Here is a 20,707-nt window from a genome sequence, read left to right as displayed (position 1 = left end):
AATACAATTAATCGCTCCCCAACAGGCTAATATAACCAGAGCCGGCACCTGCCCCATATCCGCCTTCTGAAAGAACTCCGGCTCCACGGTACCCAACCAAGGAACCACCGAATGCCCATCACTATCCATATACGCCTTCTCCAATTTCTCCAGGGTACCACGAAAGAACGGCGTCGCAGCATCATCAAGATCCATATTCGCGAGTATAGCATCCGTCAACGCGCGCAGCTTCTCCGCCGTGAACGCCCTGCCCTCATCTCCTACCAACTCAACAACAGGACTGCCAAGTATCTGCTTCAACTCCCCGCTATTAGCCCACACACTATGCTCCTCCACAATCTCCTTCATACCCATCGTATACCTCCTCACACGCATTAGTACCTTGGACACAGATTCCAGCGTCTCACCCGGCGTAGCCGGAATCAGACTCGCGATGAGCGCAACAACAGCATGGAGAGCAGTCATGAGACAAACCGGATCAAGACTCTCTTTCGAAATACAAGCCAGCGACACCTGCTCATTAAGCTCGGATATACTTCTGTTCTGGTAGTGTAGTGCGGCGGCGACGTGGTCGTGGGATGCGGTGGGGGAGGAGGCGAGACTGGCGCTGTGTAGAGAGGTGAAGGCGAGGAGTATGTCGAGTAGGTAGGTGTGTTGCAGCGCTTTGGTTACGGCGTAGTCGCGGAAGACGAGTGCGTTGCGGTGCACGGAGGTGAGGTAGGTGGTTGTGGTCCATTGGTGCATGAGCCGCATTTCGAGCGTTCGGGTCGCATTGTAGGTGGCTAGACGGGAGGATGGGCCGCTGTGGGCATCGTAGAGCGAATACCAGCCGGGTTTGGTTGGTATAGGTGATCGTGGTGGTGATGATGATGATGATGCCGTTGTCAACGCCGTCTTCGCTCTCCTGTTAGACCCAGTCGAAACATTCTGTGTTGGGTAGGTGCATTGTTCTTCTCGTAGAGCACAAGCTCCGCATTTGGGTGTGGCTTCGTCGCATTTGACGCGCCGTCGCTTGCACGTGTCGCATCCAGCCCGTGACTTCCTATGGTATCGTTTCACTGCCATTCGCGCTCAATCTCGGCACTCGCATATTCGTTTTCCTCCTATCGGTAGGTGTGATTTCGTTTGTAAGCTTCCGTGAGCCTGGAGGTTTTTGTAAACGAGAACGACATGGCTTGGACGTGATGCGGGGGCGAGACTTGTTGGTGCCTGGTGCCAAAAGAAAGCCTAATTTAGTAGGTTGACGCTAAAGATGCCGATCAAAGAGGTACTCGTTCTCGTTTACCGGTCCTGCACCGGAAGCTTAACATCCGCCTTGCCGAAGTAGTTATGCTCCAGAAGGACAAGGCAGGATTACTAGCGATTGCATCGCGCTTTATTCGTTTTCGTTTGCCCTGATGGACCACCATCTCGCGAGGTCGGCTATGCCGCCATTGCCATCATAGTGGGATTGGCAGGGCGTTGACGAACCGCCTCCCATCACAGCTAACGAAACATGTCGTATATAAGTAATGTTGTCGCAGGCACCATTCTGCTGTACACCTTGAGCGAGTCACCACCTTTTTCAACATCAAATCCCTATCTCGCACAAACCGTGTCTTTTCTTGAACAAGATGTATTCGGCATTAGGTATGTTGAGTCCGATCCAATCGATATGATATCTGTTTCTCACAGCCCGAACAGCGCACGGATTGGCTTGTTCAAGCCTTGCCCAACCCTACCTCGATGGCACGGCAATCACGAAGTTCACTGCGGAGCCCAAGACACAATGGACACCAGAAGGCTCGCCAATCCCAGCCGAACAACTTGTGCCGCTTCTTGGAGTTTCATCGTACAATATCTCCTACTGCCGTGTAGAGATGGCCTACACCCATCCAGGTCAGAACGACACGGTCAACCTCCAGATATGGTTGCCGGAGCAGTGGAACGGACGCTTCAATGGTGTGGGAGGCGGCGGCTGGCGCGCTGGTGTTTTCGATCAGAGCTTACTGCCGGCCATTATCCAGGGATATGCGGCAGCTTCCACTGACGGTGGCCACAATGCAACCGAAGTCTCCGCTCTTCCTTGGGCGCTCAAGTCTCCGGGTAACGTCGACGTGGTTGCTTTACAGAACTTCGGCTCTGTGACTTTGAACGAGCTCTCTATATTCGGGAAGATGGTTACCGAGAGCTTCTATCAGAAGGCTCCCGCTTACTCTTAGTACGTATGACCCTGACATTGTGATGTTACTCGCGGTCAATGCTTCATCGTGTGTCTGTGACGAACAGTGGCTAACAACCGACATAGCTGGACTGGGTGTTCCCAGGGTGGTAGACAAGGCATGATGCTGGCTCAACGTTACCCTGAAGCGTTTGACGGTATTATCGCTGCAGCACCCGCACTGAACATCATCCCACTCTTGGCCAGCTTGTTCCATGCTCAAGCTGTAATGAACACGCTCGGCGAATACCCGCCCAATTGCGAGTTCGAAGCGATTGGGGCCGCCGCGATCGCCGCTTGCGATGAACTGGACGGCGTCAAAGACTCGATCATATCCATCCCGGAGTTGTGTTCTTTCGACCCTTTCACCGTTGTCGGACAGCCCGCCAACTGCGGCAATAGCAGCTCGAATGTCATCTCCAACGCAACAGCAACGGTAGCCAACGCTACATGGTATGGTGTCTCCGACAGACGGGGAAAGAAGATCTACCCAGGATACGCGTTCGATGCACCCCTCCAGGCAACGACCGACACGGACTGTCAAGCCTCAGGTACCTGCCTCACCACCGCTGCCTGGCTACTCGGCGCGCAGTGGTTCCAGCTTTTCGTCGAGAAGAACGCTACGTTTGACTGGTCTGCAATTACCGCGGAGCGTCTACCGGACTACTTGTACGCCGGCCAGCAGCAGTGGGATTCGATCATCAACACCAACGACGCGGATCTCTCAGACTTCAAGGAGGCAGGAGGGAAGTTGCTCATCTGGCACGGCATCGCAGATGACCTGATTCCTTCGGGTGGGTCAACACAGTACTATGACCGTGTAGCCGCGCTGGATGCCGATGTGGATGAGTACTACAGGTTGTTCCTTGCGCCTGGCCTTCATCATTGTGCAGGCGGCCCTGGTGCTGCACCCGTCAATAATGCGCTGCAACAACTTGTCGCTTGGGTCGAAAATGGGACAGCTCCAGACACCCTACCGGCAGTTGGAACGCAATCTGTTAATGGAACAGTGCTGTCGAGGGATCTCTGCCCTTACCCGCTTGTATCTGTTTACCAGGGTGGTGTTGCAGCTGATGCATCATCTTATAGCTGTGTTGACGCGGAGAGTGTATAAGGATTGCGCAGATTTTTGTACGTCAGGCGTATCGCGAGGTGGATGATCAGGGGGGCAGGTATGATCATCGTCAGACAGAGATACCTGGGTAGCTTGTTGGTGCATTTTAGGACGCTTTGTACCTGTAGGATATAAGCAGAGATGCACTTGAATACATACTATTGCAGGAACTCTTGTTGCGGACAACGTACATTCTCTATTTAGTCAATAGCGTTCTCTAATACAGACCCGATGCGGTTCAAGGTCTAGCTAGTCGTTCGGAGTTGAGTGTTGATGATCGCGCGAGGCTGTAGGGACACCGTTTGTGGTTAATATGGATGGGGATCAGTTGGCGGAGGCTGGGACGCCACCCAAAACGGAGCTATGTCGCGGGGCATAGCCATACACTCTATCGCTCTGTCAGTACACGCGACTGTGTAAGCACACCGTTCCCAGGCTAATGCGAGCTGGAATCCTTCGCCCCAAGGATGGTGTTGTTGCGACGAGAGACGGAAGGAGCAGGCCAACGCCCCTGCCGCGGACTCAGTGGCGAGATGACCGAAATGACCGAGCACCGAGCCGCTACACAGAAGACCGACGGTTGCCTGTCCATCGACCAGCAACCATGTTAGAATCTTTGAATGCTGTATACGACTCTTACTACGCAGTCAAGATAACTGCGACCAATTCTCTTGTATTTGTGAGCCAAAATGGTTGAGCAACCTACCATCCAATCCGCAGACACAGATGGCAACGGACCAGCGAAACGACGACGAAGACCAGCACTATCATGCGTCGAATGTCGCATGCGCAAGGTGAAGTGCGACCGAGGAAAACCTTGTGGTGCATGCACTAGGATCAAATCAGCGACATGCACGTTTAGACCTCCACGTCCGGGGATTCGGCCGGAGAATCAAAGATCACCTGAAGACGATCCCTCCACAGGTCACAGCAACGTCCACGACCGAAATCCGGCTCGCTCTTCTCCTGAGGCGCCCGAGCTTCCCAGTCAGTTTGATGCAATCGTCAATCGTTATGTGGCACCCGGGCTTCTTGGAGAATGCGACGGCCAGCCGAAGCCTCTGCCCTCCAATAGACCGGCTTTTAGCTTGAACTCGCACTCGGACTCTGCGCAAGCTTCTATCATCAACAGCTTGTTGGATAGGATTCAGGGTCTGGAAGAACGACTGGCGAGCGCTACCCTCAATGAGGACCCGAGAAGTAGTACATCGCCGAGACAGGAAAGCGCAAGTGATACAAGCGCCCAGTTTGTGAAAGCAAAGTACTATGGTCAGAGTCATTGGATGAACGCCATCGACCCTGTAAGTGATGATAACGATGATTTCCTCGTCAGGGTTTGTTTATTTGAAGGGAGTTTAACTGACGGGTGATAGTATGACGCTCTCGGTGATACAAATACTACAACGAACCACAATACGAACAGGAAAGAGGTGTATGTCATTTTGTCAGTCTTTCTTTCAAGATAGTAAATCTAATGGCAGCATATAGGAACAAATCGACTGAGCTGTATGCTACTGTCTCAGAGGTCAAGCGAATGGCTCGCATTATCAAGGCCTCTCGCATGTCGCAGCCTTCCATCTCTCCAGAACTGCAAGCGTGCATCCCTCCGAAAGAAATCAGCGACGCACTGGTCGACTGCTATCTCCGTACCTTCGAAGGTGTGTTTCGTGTACTACACGTACCTTCCTTCAGAAGAGTCTACGATGCATACTGGCTCGGCACCACGCCTGCAAAGCCGTCCATTATTCACAAGTTTCTACTGGTATGTGCAATTGCCGTACCGTTCTACAATGGGCCCGACCAAGCCAAGCTTCGTGTCTCAGCTGCAAAATGGATCCAAGCTGCAGCGGATTGGCAGTGTGCACCTCATGCGAAGTCGCGGCTCAACATGATAGGACTGCAGATACAGATATTGATTCTGATTGCACGTCAAGTATGTGGCATCGATGGTGATCATATATGGATACCTGCAGGTACGATGTTGCGGACGGCGATGCATCTCGGCTTACATCGCGACCCATCTCACTTCCCCAAAATCAGTGTCTACCATGGCGAGATGCGACGCAGACTCTGGGCAACTGTTCTGGAAATCACTGCCCAAAGCAGTTTAGATATGGGCATGCCGCCTATGATCTCGGTGAACGACTACGATACGAGGCCACCCTCCAACATCAACGACGAAGATATGGGAAATGGCATGGACACACCACTCGATGTGAAGCCAGCAACCGTATTCACGGACAGCAGCATACAGATTGCTTTTACACAAACCCTTCCCACACGCCTTGAGATCATTAGGGTAATCAACAACCTGCGCTTCGACCTATCCTACGACGATGTCTTGCGTATCGGCTCCAAGCTCATCAGCGTCTGTCGCGAGAAAACCATCTTCTTCAAATCAGCATTAGCAGCAGGACAAAACATCACGCCGTTCCAGATCAAGATGTCCGATACGCTAGTACGGCGCTTCGTCCTCTGCCTCCACCGCCCCTACTTTTCCAAAGCAAACGAGAACCCACGCTACCATTACTCTAGGAAGATATGTCTCGATACTTCACTAGCTATCTACGCACCAGCAACTGAACTCGCAACGGGAGAAGAAGACGATTGGACGCGCATGACGCACCGATGCGTGGGTTTCTTCAAGTCGTTCTTTCTCTATGCAATGTCAACCGTTTACTACGAACTCAACTCTCAGATCAACGAAAGAAAAGAAGAATTGGCGCTGTTCGCTCCTCTTGTATCTACACGCCCAACCTCAACATCTTCATCTACAGGGTTGACATCTTTACCACCACAGTACCAGCTCCTACGTCAAGTCCTGGAATCATCCCGACACACAGCAGTCGCCCGCGTCCAAAACGGCGAAACAAACGCAAAAGGTGTCGTCTTCATTAACTGCGCACTAGCACGCATCGATGCTTTGATATCTGGCGCCGACCCCGAAGCAGCTGTTCTCGAAGCAGCGAAATCATCTACCAAAGAAATGAGTCAGATACTAGCAGCAGTATACCGCGAAGAGCACGGCGAAGACATCGACCTCAGTCCCTCCAGCAGCAGCTTCGCAGGGAGAGAGCATGGTCGAGGCGAGGGCGCTGATGATGTTACTGGGAAGCATCTACCTACTGGTACCGGCACCCAGAGCGGCTGCAGTAACAGTACAGATTTCCCTTGCTTCGACGGCACGATGGACGGACTGAGTATGCTGGATAGCGATCTGGGAGATGTGAACATGGGGTTGGATATCGATATCAATGCGTACATGCAGGGGCTACCCATGAATTCAGTGGATGGTTTTCACTTTGGAAGGAGTCCGGAGTGGTTCTATGATCTTGATGGGTGGGCTGCTGGTAGTAGTTTCGGCAACCCTGGATTCGGTGTTTAGGCGCATGTTGGCTGCACGTCTGTTGTACCTGCATTGTCTTTTTCATGCGCACACAAATGTAGGTGCCAGATAACATCTGTCGACAACGAATCCTAAACAATCACAAAAGTGGATCTAATTCCAAGACTTCGTAGACCAGAGAATATCCACGCCCGCCGCACACGTGGGCGCTAAAAACGGCACGCCTTGCCTTAGCGGGGTTGGTGCCAATGCCTTGGAAAGCTGCATCCTTCGCTGCAACATCCCAAACATCAATCATACCATCTCTTTAAGCATTTTCGACACCGCTGACTACGTTCATACCCGCCAAAATGTCACCCATATCGCGCATGGCGCGCCTCCTCCTCATCCTCCACTCCATCGTCAACATAGCCCTCGGCGTTTACCCGTTCATCAACCCTGAAGAGTACTCTGCAATCACCGGTATGGAGGGTCCAGATAAAACGCTACAATCGATCGGTAAGTCGAGGATTAGTTTCAATGTATACCCAACCCTGGACTAACGAGAGGAAAAAGGCCTCGGCGCAGTAGCAGTAGGCTGGTACCAACTCATCTTTACCTTCCAGGGTAACCGTCGCATGATGGCTTCGACCATCCCGCTGAGATTGGGGTTTGCGGCTGTCATGTATGGGTGGGAGAGGCAGCCTGTTATGATTTATGAGTTGATTGTTGTGTGGTTTTGTTTACTGGGGGTGTTTGCTTAGATATGGGAAAGGTGGAGGGAAAGAGAAGGATGGTGGTGGGCAAGACGAAGGAATGGGAAGAAGCGGGAGAGACAGTTGGATAATGATGACGATAAGCTATCAGAGTCAAGAAGCTTGATCTATGATCGAATTGCATACAAGCAGACACATCATCTATGCACACGCTTCACACAACCCCTCTCCTTCTCAGTCCCTCAACCCATGCATACCTCAACTCCACTTCACACTCCCCCCAGCCTTCCCCTCCAACCCCCACCCACCATACGTATCCACAAACCCCTCTCTAGTAAGATACTCCTTGTGCTCCTCGCTCCTCCACGCGAGCGCAGTCCCCAACTTCCAACTCGTATCCATCTTATCCAGCACCAGCTCCACAAGCTGGACGTTCTGCGGGTTTTGCAGCTGCGGTTTCTCTAGGATAGCGGAGAGTTCTGATAAGGTGGTTGCGCGGTGGAAGGAGGATTCGGGGGAGGGGTGGCGGTAGAGGGGCAGGAGGTGCGAGTAGTTGTGCGGGACGATGTCGTTGTATGCTGTATGCGATGGTGGTTAGTTTGATGTTGCTCGCGTGTAAAGAAAGAAGGAAGGAAGGAGAAGAGCACTTACGTTGCCTCGCCCCCCAAATCAACCTCTCAACCGTATACCCCTCATTATTAATCACAAAAACAATCGCCTTACACTTCGCCTTGATCATCGTCCCAATCTCCTGAATCGTCAAAGCCATGCTTCCATCTCCCGTCATGAGAATAGTCCGTCCCTCTCCTTTCTTGTCGAGCTCCCTCCGCGCTATATCCACACCTAGCGTCGCAGCAGTAGCAAACCCGATACTGCCATAGTAGATCTGCGTTACGAGCCTGATGTCCGCTGGGAAGTCAATGTCACATAGACCGAAATTCGAGGTTCCGGTTTCGCTGACGAGAGCGTCGCCTGGGCGGATGAAGGATTGGATGGCGGGCCAGAGTTGAGATTGCGTTAGGTGGGCTGATTTTGCGTCGAGGGGTGTGCGCGGTGGTGGGAGTTGTGGTTTGGGGATTTTGTGTTGGGGGGTTGATGGTAGGGCGGTGGTTAGAGCTTCGAGGAGGGCTTTGATGGGTGTTTTGGGGTGGGATTTGCCTTTGACCTAGGAAGTATGTCAGTAATAGACGTCAGATGAGGTATGCGAGGGACTTACAACAACGTCGTGTGGGTTGATGTGGATGGTGTTGGTCTCGTCCAAAGGTCTTGAGAAACCGGCCGAGTTCGTATCAGCAGGTATGTACCCCAGAGTCACCACCAGATCTGCTTGTTTCGCTGCTTCTTTGACACCCGGAGAACTGACTTCGCCGTTCCATACCCCAAAGAAGTTCTCTTCTGTCTCATCGACAATGCCCTTGCCCATGGTTGCTGAGAAGAAAGGAACGTTGAGTTTGCGGACTAGCTGCGCGGCTTCCTGGACAGCGTTGAAACGATGGACGAGAGCGTCTACCAGTACTGTTGGCTGCTTGGCTTCAGCGACTGCGGCCACGATAGCTTTGACCGCTTCATCCCGCGCCTTCTCATCCACATGTGGCGCAAGATCAATCGGAGTTTCCAATAACCCAGCATCTACCATCTCGGCACTCAGATCCAGCGGCAAGAAGATGTAGACAGGCCCACTCTTGATAACGCACTCCCGTAGCACTCTATCAATCTCCTTCGGTGCATCTGCAACATCCCAGAGTTCTGCAGCCGCGAACCTCAGCCCCTCGCTAGCCTTGTTGTACATTTGGTGATTTGGCTTGTTTCCAATACTGTGGTGGATCATCATGTTGTTCTTCTGCATGGCCCGCGTAGTTTGCCCAACAACATGGACAACTTTAACGTGTTCACTCATGCTACCTGCGATGCCGTTCAGAGCTGAAAGTTCACCCACACCGTGCGTGGTCACGAGACACCCGGGCGTATTCTTGATGCGGGCGTAACCATCGGCGGCGTAGGCAGCGTTCAGTTCGTTTTGGTTGGTGACAAAGGTTAGGCCTGGAGTGAGATAGATGGAATCGAGGAACTGCAGGTTGAAGTCTCCGGGTACACCGAAGATTGTGTCGACGCCGACTTGGTGGATACGCTCCCACATGTAGCGGCCGAGGGTTATCTTGTTGTCTGCCATGACGGGCTGTCCTCTAGCTCTTCCTCCTTTTAAGTGTTGCAGGTCTCAAGTGACTAATCAATACCACTGTATTCCACGTCTGTTAGTTGTGTTGGTGTTGTAACCCTTGCGAAGATATAGTCGCGACAAGCTTACCGTGTGCTGTGCCGAGGATTCCGAATGAGGCAGATACGTAAGCAAGATTTAGAAGAAGAGCAGGAACAACGCGGAACATGGACGCTAAACACCATAACATTCACATGATGTTAGCATCTGTCTAGGGCGCACGTAAGGCGTATGACAACCGCGGTTCGGTTGGAGACGGTTAGCGGAGTAGTACAGTGCGGGGAGATCGGCTCAACATCGGAATGATATCGGAAACAAATAGCTGCGATTAGAACATGACAACTAGAGCTTCAAACGGAAAACACCTCGTAAACGATGCTGAAGTTCCTTGATAGCTTGAACCTCTACCGATCACGCGCTTTCTTCTGTCGTCCCCGCAACGGAGTGCTTCTTTGCATCCTCGAAGCTCGCCATCTTGAAATCGTACGGCAGCTCAAAGTCTGCCTTCGGATCTCCCTCAAAAGGATTGAAATCTACAAGAAGGGAATCCTTGACCGCAAAAACGGCATCGTCGTCGATGTACTTGCTCGTTCGGTCGAAGATCTGAGTAACAATAGGTTTGTAGCCCGGCGCTGTGAGCTAAGATAAGTTAGCACATCAGGCTGCACCTTCGTCATAGGCTTCACATACCAGGAAGTGTATATGCGCCGGCCGCATCGGATGCCTATCCAGCGCTTGCAACACTTTGCCTGCTGGCCCATCGAAAGGTATAGGATAAGGTACCGGCCTCAAGCAGTAGAAGCTATACTTGCCGTCCTTGCCCGTCGTGAACCTACCTCTGAGATTCATCTCTGGTTGGTCTGGATCTTGTTGTTCGTATAGGCCATTCGGCGCCGTATGCCATACGTCCACCACCGCACCCTCGATAGGCTGCCCGGTTCTAAAGTCCGTGACGGTGCCGTGCATGAATGTCCGATCGCCTTGCTCATTTATCTCCTTAGACACGATGCAGGAGCCCATGGGCAGCTTCGGGGCATCATGGCGGTAGAAGGGGCCTAGAATCGCAGTCGCGGTGGGTTCGTCGGCAGCGGTCGAGGCGAGCTTGTACGTGATCTCATCGACGAGCGATTCGAGGCCGAGGATATCGCAGAGCAGTTGGCCTTCGTTGCGTTTGGCGTCTGACATGCGACCTGCTGCATTCATCTGCCCATCGTTAGTACGTCGAGCTATATTCTCAGGATATTCAACATAGAACGCTCTCGACGTACCAACTCCACTCCTGTCATCCACTCATCGACCGTGAGTTCATTCTCCCTCGCAAAGTCATGAAGATGCCGTATTAATCCCGCTGTGAGCTGTCTGACCCTAGGTGTAGCTTTCGGTCCCGTCGCATTGATTACCGCCTGAGTGAAATTCGGATTGAACTTGTGATCCTGGCTATCCGATACCGCGGAAGGGTGGTGAGCTTGTGAAGCTTGTGCTTCTTCCGGCATGATGACGTCCTTGATAAAGAGTTTCTGAAGCTGCACTTGAGTTCATCAAAGGACAGTATTGTCTTTCCCTCTGTGCGATTGCAATTAGACCTAAAGTGCTGCGCAGTAAACACGGTTCAGATGTTAGCAAACAGCGAACGATTAGCAGTACGATCGAGATCCGACAGCCGGCAGCATGTCGGCCAGTCAAGCACACCAGCGCAAGGCGCATAACTTCAGGGTTCGCCGTTGGCTTGTACTTTCGTACGACATAGCACGGTGGGGCTGTGGAGCGAAGGTGTGTATGGCGTCGATGGTAGACGCAGACGGAAGCTGTTGTCGGTGCGGCTTTCCGACGAAGGTGCGGCTTCCGAGACTGGGATCCTCGGGACTTGGCCAATGGAAGAGTGACGGGTAGTAAGCATATACGACGACTGTCGTAGGTGTGGTAACACAATCGTGCAGGCTATTGTGACCATGGACGCCCAATTGGGCGTGGTGAATTTTGTATTAAGAAGATTGAGCCAGATCAATGATGACCGTTTTGGTCGCAGTAAAATGCTACAATATTGCACTAGCAACTCGAGCTATGCAAAAGACCCAAACGCCTAAAATATGTCTCGATAATGCTAAAAGACGTTCAATCACTGTCATCATCAACCCTGGCGCGCTTGGCTGATCTGCCCTCCGGCTCCTGGATGCCGTAACGCTTCTCCCCCGTCTTCTCGCCTTTCTCACCACGAACCTCGTCAATCATCTGGTTAATGTTGAACGGATCATCAGTGTCCTTCTCAAACTGAACTGGTCCGTCCCGGGCTTCTTGCAGATCCGCACCCTTGAAGCCCTCCTTGGCCTTTCCAAGAACTTCGAACTTGCTCGACTTGGTGATCCGGTCGTATGTCTGCCCCTCGTCCTCTCCGTCATCCTGCTGTACACTCGGACGGTAGATGCTGCTGATAGCATCCTGAGCTGCGAAGAGAGGCTTGTCGTAGTGGTTGTCCTCGTTGAAACCAGCGTTGAATCCGCTGGACTGGTTGAACAGCCGCGAGTCGTACATGGACTCCCCGCTCTGTGTCGGCTTTGCCAGACCGAGTGCGACCTTTTCAGAAATATCACGATTCTGCTCCCGAGCCAGCATCTGGATCTTGCGCTCGGTACCCATCCGCGACTGACGGAGTTCGCGCTGGAAGTCCTCGCGCCTTTCCTTGCGAGCGTCCATTCGCTTCCGCACTGCCTCTTCTTCCGAATCAGTGTCCGATTCGCTCTGTGATCGTCTTCGGGAGGTGTTGGCGCGCTGTTCTCGTGCCTCCTTCGCCAGGTTTCGCAGGTGCTCCTCCTTTTGTAGCTTCTCCTTCTCCGCTAATCTTTGCTGCATGATCGCACGCTGCTTAACCTCCTCTCGTGCATGTCTGTCGGCTGCCTGCAACGCTTCGCCAAATTGAGCAAACTTGTCGTTGATCGTGATATCCTGCAACCCCCGACCATCGGCTGCTAGACGTTTGTCTAGTGGCACTGTGTATCCCTTGGGGTTCTTCCAGTTACTGATTGGGGGTGGAATCTTCCAAAGTTCTTGGTCTTCGGCGGTCAGCTTTCGCGGCGGCGAGTGCAGAACGGGTGGGGGAGGCGAAGGTGGTCCGCGAGGAATGCGCTTGTGCTTGAACTTGGGCGGCTCCATGGGATCGATCTGTCTTTGCTGGATCTTGATGATGCGCGTCTGGCCCTGGGCCTGGCCATGCTGAGCCGTGGGTGTATATCTGACGAAAGTCGGCTCATCGTTCTTTCTGCCCTGTACGTTCTTGGGCCGTTGCGCGGCAGTCTGCCCTTGAACCAGTGCCATGAGGGCCTGCTCAGTCTTCTCCTTAGTTGCTTGGACAACCTCCGCAGAAGGACGCGACAAGTCCAGCTCGCCAGCGTCTGCCTGTTGGCGCAGAGGAATGAGGTCCTTGAAGCTGGCCTGCACAATCCTCGAATCGCCGTGTCCGCGTCGCGCAATCTCGTCGTACTTGGTCTTGCCCTCGCCGTCGACTCTCCTCACGAGCGCGTTGGATGTGGATGGTTGGCCCTTCTTTCCCATGTCGAGCGGGTACTGCGCGACGAGTACTTCCGGAAATGCGCCTCCATCGCCAAAGTCTAGAGATGATGTCAGTACATCTCCCATGTGTCTTCCATACGTGTTTTGCTTACCTTCAGGCGCGCGGGGCCTCCAGTGCTGCCTCTGGCCATAGGGCGGCGGGCCCTTCTTCGCGACTACTTGCGCTTCATATTGCTCTGCGGTTAGCACGCGCGTGCTGTTGGTGAGCTCCTCCTCTTCGCCCGAGTATTTTGGCTTCGGCAGCGACTTGGACAAAGCTGCAACGGACATGGTCGGTGTAGGCGCGACGGCAGTTCGCGATGCAATGAGGGTTGGGTATCGCGGTTGGCACTGGTGGTGGTGATGATGTTGCTGGGCAAGATTTCATCAGACCCTCGGCGTTCTGGTTCAGCCACCGCCGAGGTCACGTGCTCATGGCTGCCCCAACCCAGCACGTCCACTTTCTACTATGTAGGTACTCTGCCCTTTACAACGCAACAGCCAATCAATGATGCGAAGCGCGCAATTCCGACTGTCATTAAGTAGCTTTCACTATCGATATAAAATCTGAGCCAGCGAACCTTGTGTTGTGCGCGAGATTACAGTGTCTGCTACAGGAGTGAGGATGTCTGGCCTTAATCTTCACGACTCAGGCGCCGGTGAATCTTACCTGCGACTGACATGGGTAAAAGTCCCGTCCGTCGCTGCTACTCGCTTACAACCTGCCGTTGACCAGGATGGCGAATGCAGGAACAGAGTCAGTCAGCACAATGTTTTTGCAGTCACAATCGTGATCTGTTATCTCGGGAGAAGCTTGGAAGCGGTTCCTGCTAAGGGCCAAGCGGCGGTGTGCGTTCACCGGACGAAATGAGAGCCAGCATGCTTTTTGGGCCAGACACGCACAATGGCGAGGTAATAATCGCGCAGGTAAAGGTCAGCTTGCAGGGAAAGTTAGTCGGGTAGAGGCGTCTTTGACACGCTGGTAGTCGAGAGAGGCGAGCGAGTGATGTGCGATATAGGGTGCGATATAGGTTAAGGGCAGAGCACGGCTAGTCGCTGCACATCATGCCGTTGCTAAGAGACGGTTTCGAAGGCGGCCATTCGTTCCAGAAAGGACTGTGACATCTCGTGCAGAGTGGCCCGGGACCCTAGACGCAAACGGCCAAGGTCAAGATGCTAGGGATCCCCAGCGTCGCAGCATCAACCTCTGAACTTTGAAGAGTGAATTGGCAATATTCAACGGCTCGCGCGCGGACTGTGGGTCGCAAAAGCAGCCATGACGGGCTGAGTATTCTGAAACGTTGTCCGCCATCCCTGTCTGGTGTGCCAGCGCAGGCCTGCAGCTATGCCGACCCATTCTCGGAAATCGTCTGGAGGAGCACCACAACACACCACCACCCAGCGGCGCAACTCTTTGTCGCAGAGCACGCCCCCGAGCAAGCCCACCCACGCCCGCACCAACACGGCCCCGGAGCCGCCCACGCTGTTGCGCCTGCCGTCAGTCAGCGCCGCGTCCGCCCGCCGTCCCCCAGCCTCGCACAGCGGCCATGGCATAGACAACTCGCGCGGCCCTCCCGTCACCCTCGTCACTCGCAGCCGCAGCTCGCAGAACCCCGCCGACTTTGCCTATGCGCAGCAGCAGTTCCTCCAGTCCGGCCTGGTATCCCCCACTAGCTCCCACCCAGGCACCTCCCCCAGCGAAGCCCCGCGACCACCACAACAAACAGGCGCTGTAGACCCGGCCACCCGCCCCCGACCCCACCCCCGACGAGCCTCGACCAGCAGTGCGAGGCCCCCGCCGCGACGAATGGCGAGCTCCACCGACGAGTCGTCCGAGTACGACTCTGGCCCCCGCAGCCGCATGGAGGACTACCACGCGGCGCATAGCGGACGGGGAGCGCCTGCGCCCGCGACGCCAGGAACAGACGGCGAGAAGGAGGACCTGTTCCTGAACATCGCCGCCGACAGTGCGCCCAAGCCGCCGCGCCCAGAGAACCCGACAGCGCGCGACCGATTGAAGGTGAGCACCAATGGAGCTACGGTATGCGCATGGATGGTAGCTAACGACCCAGTCACGAGTCGCCCGCGTCAACAACCGGCAGTCGCTCCCCTCAGCCCTGCAGTCGCCCTCGCCCGTCCAGGTCCAGTCGAGCTTAGTCACACCAACCACCAGCAGGATACCCTCCAGCGCTGCCCTCGAAGCCAGGTCCAGCGGCATACGCCGCTCATCACTTCTGCCCACCCCCTCCAGATACGAGCGGTCGCCGAACTCACCTGCACCCGAAGCCATACGGACCCGCGACCTCAACCACAAAGCCTCCTTCAGCTCCACCCGACGCGACTCTGAGCTCTCACCGCGCGACTTCCTCGCCCAGTTCTCAAACTCAACGAGACGGGGATCTCAGCCTGAGGTACATCAAACCCCGCCCAGTCGCACCCCGGTCCACCCCTACAGGCCGTCGAACCTGTCACACGAGCCGCGCACGCCGCAGGTGGAGACATCGTTTGAGGCTGGTTCGCGCGCCGACGGTACCGAGTCACATGGCTCTACAGGGCCGGCCGCGTCTGTGTGGGACGAGCTGGACGAGCTCAAGTCCAGGATACGGAAGATCGAGATGGGCGGCAAGATACCCTCGACGTCGGGTGCCATTGTAAACCAAGCATCGGCTGAGCGCCCGCGGACGGCCAACACCTCAGCGACGACAGTCTCTTCTTCACCGAATCAGCAACGAAAGTCGAATCCGTCGCCTGCCGAGTCTACAGTAGGCACTCACACTCCCAATAACAACAAAACCCATCCTCTGTTGCGCGAAGCTCTCGGTAAAGCTAGACAGTACGTCTCTCCAACCGTCTACCGCAACCTGGAAGCGACTGCAACCGAAGCACTTGCGCTGGCAGAGATGAGCGGCAGTGCAGGACCGCAGGGCACACTACACTCTGCTAGCTCCATCATCAATGGCTCTGTCGTCTCAGACCGCCAGGTTCGTCGCAAAGCCGACAACCTCTGTCGCAGTCTCACCGAGCTCTGCATTGCTCTGTGCGACACCAAGACCGGTCTTGCCAGTCCAGCCTTCCGATCAAACACAGCCACGCTATCACGTCGGCCGAGCGTACAGATCAATGGCGATTCACCAACGATCCGACAGAGCATCGAACCCGAAAGCAACACATTATCTGGCGTCAGCCCCAGTAGAGCCATGTCACGCATCGAGGCTCGGAGAACCAGCATGCTTATCGATGACTCCGGCCGCAGCCAAAGAGGAGGCAGCCAGGAACCTTACGACGATAGACACACTCCGTCACGCATGCAACGAGCAGGCACCAGTCTCCACCAGACACGCAACAGTGTGGACGAAGAAGACGAAGATCCAATCTTCCGTGCGCCTTCCCGTGCGATGACTTCAATCGACTTTAGAGCCCGTCACGGTGGTCAGTCAGATCAAAAACGATTCACCGGTGGCAGACAGTACACCTCCCGCGAACCATTGCCTGATCTGCAGCCATCACCCGCTCTTCAAACTACCGCCAGTCTCCGCCGGCCCAGTGTCTCAAGTAGCACGCCCTCCAACGAACACAGTCTGTTGTTCCGAGATAACCAAAGCCGCTACGGTCACAATCTAGGCCGTGAAGGCTCACCAGCCAACTACGAGAAGACCCTGACGGGAGGACTTCGACCAAGAGCACAACTGAGCGTCGCTCGAAACCCAAACAACAGACACTCGGTTGGTGGTGTTTCGGACATTGGGCGCAGCGTGAGTCTGGGGAGACGACTAAGGGGAACAAGTATCGGAGAGTGAGCAAAGCAAAGCTCTCGCATTTCTTTGAGCTTGCGTTAACGTTTGACGTTACCCTCATAGTATGCCCAGTCTCCTCTTTGGTCCACGCGCGATGACCCCGCGATTCACATACCTGAGACCGGATTCGCCATGGGCACACCAACAGAGGCGCGCCGTAGAACACCGAGTCAGTACAAAGATACAGGGACAGACGCGCACGGAGACATGTTAGAAGGGAGTATCTGCTTTATTCAGCCTTGCAAGGCTAAGAAGTCTGTGCGATGTACCACGAAGGAGTTTCTACCAAGCATTGTGAGAGAAAGAGCGTTCTCACGAATTTGCATATTTTGCCATCAAAAGGGGCTAACTACGGAGCATTTTGTTATCAGCGTTTCTTGCACGTAAGGGGACAAGCGTGTGGGCGCAGGATCGATTCACCGTCAGCATCTCATGATCTCTTTGTCTTTTTTTTTCGTTTGCCGTTTTCGTTAGTTCCATATACCAACACCAGATCGTGTTTTTCCTTGCTACTTCTTCTTCCTCTTCAAAACATGAGTGCTGAAACTTCGTGTACATATATCAAAATCGTCTTTTCCTCTGTGAATATATATATCAGTTACGAACCCCTTTTATGCATCTATGAAATGAAGGCTGACACAATGCTCAAGGTTACGGCTCCACCATCGCAGACCGGATTTTAGGAACGAAACGCAATGCCCACACTTCCACTGCTTCGGCGCGCCTGACATGGCTAGGCTTCTGCGACCTGGAGTCCTTTTGAGTGAATTCCACGAATACAATGAAGAAGGTCTACTGCTGGCTACGAATCGGACTCTCGCAGCATTGTTCATTGCTGGCTGTTAACTGGACAAGCCGCCGCTTGTCGGTAATACTGACCATTCACAAAGGCCTTGTAGTTAATTGCAAGATGTATGTGGGCGGTTCCCCCATATTCTTTGGATGACCCACACCCGAACGCAGGCAACCATGGAACGAATGTACCGTACACACCGAAATGTCTGAATCGCATGGTATTCATTTAAGTTCAGGACCCCTTCTTCTGTTCACCGCTGACTTCACTTTATCTGAATGCTCTGGCATCCCTGAATCCGTGCTGTGAAACAATCACGCTCTTTGCGCTGGAGCAAACAGTGTGTAAGAGCGCACCGACCCACATTCACCTTCCATGGACCTTTTCTGTTGTGGTTTTATGACGCAGCGCCGCTCGCGCCGTTCCTCGAGTTCTTCTACTGCGACTCTTGACCACGACACCACCCCAGCAAATACGCCTTTTGGTCAGCCCGCAACTTGCAATCCGCACACGACCGACACAGACTTGCACTCGCCTTTGGATTTAACTGCAGCAAACTCGCCATCAAGCGCATCCGCCACCGCTTTAGCGCCTGAGCCAGCAGTGTTTGTCAATTCGCAGGCCTTCGCAAACGCCCCCATTACGCGAATCCCCACCACTTTCAAGCGCACACACTCCCCATCGCCAAATCGTAGCATTCCAATCAGGAAACAACGTTGCGGCGCCGTTGCGATGTCAGACGATATTTCTGAAGAGCGCGCGCCTGCCCAGGTTGTCGCGCAGGCCGCGCCTACCGCATCAGACGAGGCGGACACACTGACAGACTCATCGTCCACAGTACGGGGAGAAACTGTCAAATCCTCATCACCAGCCGAGCCGGAACCTCTTTGTTCGAATGTCGTGACTGCATCTGACGGCGATGCTAACTCTCATTCAAGCATAGGTTCACCTGCGGTCGGTGTCACAACACAGACCGAGACGCAAGGTCTGGTATCCTCGCCGCCACACAGCGATGAAACTATGGCTTCACAATCTCAGGACAATGCGCCTGACTCTGTGCAGTCACCAGAGGAAGAGCATGTCGAGAACAACCACTCTCCTACCCCGCGCTCAGATCAAGACCACGCCGGCAAAATGGCCACGACGCCGCCAGTCACACCGCCACACACGCCTTCCATGGACGAAGAACCCCAGTCTCCAAGTTCATCGGTATTGTCAGATTGGTGGACTGAATTAGGTGTTCCGCCGCCACCACCGAAACGCAAGGCAGTCATGTCGCCTGATCGAGCGGTCTCTTTTACAGACATATCTGAATCACTCGCTAAGCGCAAAATGCGACGCAAAATTTTCTCGAAGACACGAGGGTTGATAAAATATCAAGCGGCCAAGATATTTGTCATCTCTTCTCGCGGTGTTCAACGTGAGAATCTGCCCACGAGGCAAACAAGACCCCCTCTGTTGAAGCGCCGCTATAGCGTCGATGTGAATACTACCACCGAATGGGAGCAAGAGACAAATCACTGGGAATTTGCATTATCTCAGGTAAACAGTCACCAGAAACCTGTCTTTAGTGGGCACTTCACTGACGTTGCAAAGACATTTGACATCCCTGAGCTACCACACAAGGAGGTGGATCCGCTACCCGCTCTTACACATTGGGTGCAACTTCCTCATCCTGCCCGACATACTGCTTTCGCCTCGGTCTTCTTTGGTCAGCCTACCCACAACGAAGGAGTGTTCCTTGAGCTGGGTGATGTGACCATACATAACGACTCCTTCAACTATATTGGCGCTACCAACAGTCGGATATATGGTGCGGAAGTATGGATGCGTGACGAGAGTCTAGACATGGCTCTTGAAGTGCTTCGCCGCGAATACGACGGCGACGCTCACAAAATCGGCATCGCCAACTCCACCGTGGCCCAGATCTGCTACTTCGCCCAAATGTCAGGATATACTGCGGAATACGAACAGTATAGGTTACGTTACGCCGACAAGAATTGGATCTTCATCGTCATCAACGATGGCATCGGCGGTGTCGAAAACGATGGCCACAGTGGATTACACTGGTCTCTCGCCATTCTGGATCGGATTTCCAAGAAATGCTATTATATTGATTCGCTGTTTGTCAGACTGGGATTCTATCAAGACTTAGGCCGGGATGTGTCTATGGGAATGCTCCATATTCTTGATGAAGACCCAGAGGATTGGAGGTACCTCCCACAATGGAACAGTCCCGATCAAAACAACAACAACAGGTTCAAAGAAGATGGAGGTGCATGCGGACCATTTGTATACAAAATGTGTCAAATTTCCATGGATGCAATCACGCGCCGTCATCTGGCAGGGCTGGAGACCTGCGACCTTGAACTCAAGCGCTGGTTTCCTGAACAGTTCGAGTCAGAGTTCCATTCGGAGCAGGTTCGCTATGAGATCCAGGGCAAAATCGCTCGCTGGGCACACAAAGAGTGGTCTTCAAGACTGGCGAATGACTGGGACTACGCGCTTATCCAGGGCACAGACGCCGTCCTAGATGACGGACCAGTCGTCGCATTCGAGGCCCCGGCCCCGGCTTCCAGATCACATCACTCGGGACGGAATGTCCCCAGCGGTAGCAGCTCCCGATCCCCCATCATCCTGGACGACGACGATGCGAACTACGCTGTCCACGGCAACAGGAGGGATAGCCTGGACAGCAACGTTGCGTCCGCGGGTGGTGATACGTCAGTCGTCGACCTGGGTGAGGACTCTGATAGTACCTGGATGGTGTCAGACGACGACATGAACCTGGATGACGACGACGAGGAGACCGCTGAGGTCGTCCTCGATGGCTAAATCTAGGTTGACGACTACCCTGTCCATGGGGAGGAGAGGAGCACCTAGGCATAGTGAGGCGCGGAGGCGACGTTGGCTTGGGTTTCTTTTGACAAGGGCGTTAAGTAGGCTTGCCATTGTCAAGATACCCCTTCAATTGTAGCGAAGGAGTTTTGGTTTTTGCATAGTTTTG

General features: G+C 53.9%; 8 protein-coding genes across 8 annotated transcripts; 5 read left to right on the top strand and 3 right to left on the bottom strand.

Moving 5' to 3' along the window:
• Positions 1 to 1,495: 1,495 nt before the first annotated feature.
• On the top strand, positions 1,496 to 3,314 carry J4E87_007524 (uncharacterized protein; the record flags this gene model as incomplete). Its single annotated transcript, XM_049379119.1, has 3 exons — positions 1,496 to 1,500; positions 1,706 to 2,200; positions 2,288 to 3,314. 3 exons carry the CDS (start codon positions 1,496 to 1,498, stop codon positions 3,312 to 3,314), a joined length of 1,527 nt encoding a protein of 508 aa, XP_049231030.1.
• A 689-nt stretch (positions 3,315 to 4,003) lies between these two features.
• Positions 4,004 to 6,699, top strand: J4E87_007523 (uncharacterized protein; the record flags this gene model as incomplete). The annotated part of the gene is made up of 4 exons (XM_049379118.1): positions 4,004 to 4,113; positions 4,213 to 4,615; positions 4,688 to 4,746; positions 4,803 to 6,699. The coding sequence occupies 4 exons, from the start codon at positions 4,004 to 4,006 to the stop codon at positions 6,697 to 6,699; spliced, it is 2,469 nt and encodes an 822-aa protein (XP_049231029.1).
• A 311-nt stretch (positions 6,700 to 7,010) lies between these two features.
• Positions 7,011 to 7,403, top strand: J4E87_007522 (uncharacterized protein; the record flags this gene model as incomplete). Its single annotated transcript, XM_049379117.1, has 2 exons — positions 7,011 to 7,158; positions 7,216 to 7,403. 2 exons carry the CDS (start codon positions 7,011 to 7,013, stop codon positions 7,401 to 7,403), a joined length of 336 nt encoding a protein of 111 aa, XP_049231028.1.
• A 210-nt stretch (positions 7,404 to 7,613) lies between these two features.
• J4E87_007521 (uncharacterized protein) lies at positions 7,614 to 9,525 on the bottom strand (the record flags this gene model as incomplete). Its single annotated transcript, XM_049379116.1, has 3 exons — positions 7,614 to 7,933; positions 8,079 to 8,520; positions 8,572 to 9,525. The coding sequence occupies 3 exons, from the start codon at positions 9,523 to 9,525 to the stop codon at positions 7,614 to 7,616; spliced, it is 1,716 nt and encodes a 571-aa protein (XP_049231027.1).
• A 456-nt stretch (positions 9,526 to 9,981) lies between these two features.
• J4E87_007520 (uncharacterized protein) lies at positions 9,982 to 11,063 on the bottom strand (the record flags this gene model as incomplete). Its single annotated transcript, XM_049379115.1, has 3 exons — positions 9,982 to 10,209; positions 10,261 to 10,773; positions 10,839 to 11,063. 3 exons carry the CDS (start codon positions 11,061 to 11,063, stop codon positions 9,982 to 9,984), a joined length of 966 nt encoding a protein of 321 aa, XP_049231026.1.
• Positions 11,064 to 11,682: 619 nt separating this feature from the next.
• On the bottom strand, positions 11,683 to 13,404 carry PRP45 (mRNA splicing protein; the record flags this gene model as incomplete). Its single annotated transcript, XM_049379114.1, has 2 exons — positions 11,683 to 13,172; positions 13,227 to 13,404. 2 exons carry the CDS (start codon positions 13,402 to 13,404, stop codon positions 11,683 to 11,685), a joined length of 1,668 nt encoding a protein of 555 aa, XP_049231025.1.
• Positions 13,405 to 14,920: 1,516 nt separating this feature from the next.
• On the top strand, positions 14,921 to 16,910 carry J4E87_007518 (uncharacterized protein; the record flags this gene model as incomplete). The annotated part of the gene is made up of 2 exons (XM_049379113.1): positions 14,921 to 15,133; positions 15,186 to 16,910. The coding sequence occupies 2 exons, from the start codon at positions 14,921 to 14,923 to the stop codon at positions 16,908 to 16,910; spliced, it is 1,938 nt and encodes a 645-aa protein (XP_049231024.1).
• A 1,522-nt stretch (positions 16,911 to 18,432) lies between these two features.
• J4E87_007517 (uncharacterized protein) lies at positions 18,433 to 20,535 on the top strand (the record flags this gene model as incomplete). Its single annotated transcript, XM_049379112.1, has 1 exon — positions 18,433 to 20,535. One exon carries the CDS (start codon positions 18,433 to 18,435, stop codon positions 20,533 to 20,535), a length of 2,103 nt encoding a protein of 700 aa, XP_049231023.1.
• Positions 20,536 to 20,707: the final 172 nt, after the last annotated feature.

Source organism: Alternaria ethzedia, assembly GCF_023757985.1.
Source record: "Alternaria ethzedia strain BMP 0044 chromosome Unknown scaffold_21, whole genome shotgun sequence".
Taxonomy (NCBI): Eukaryota; Fungi; Ascomycota; class Dothideomycetes; order Pleosporales; family Pleosporaceae; genus Alternaria; species Alternaria ethzedia.
The sequence above is the reverse complement of the archived record's forward strand: the minus strand, read 5'-3'. Positions and strand labels throughout refer to the sequence as shown.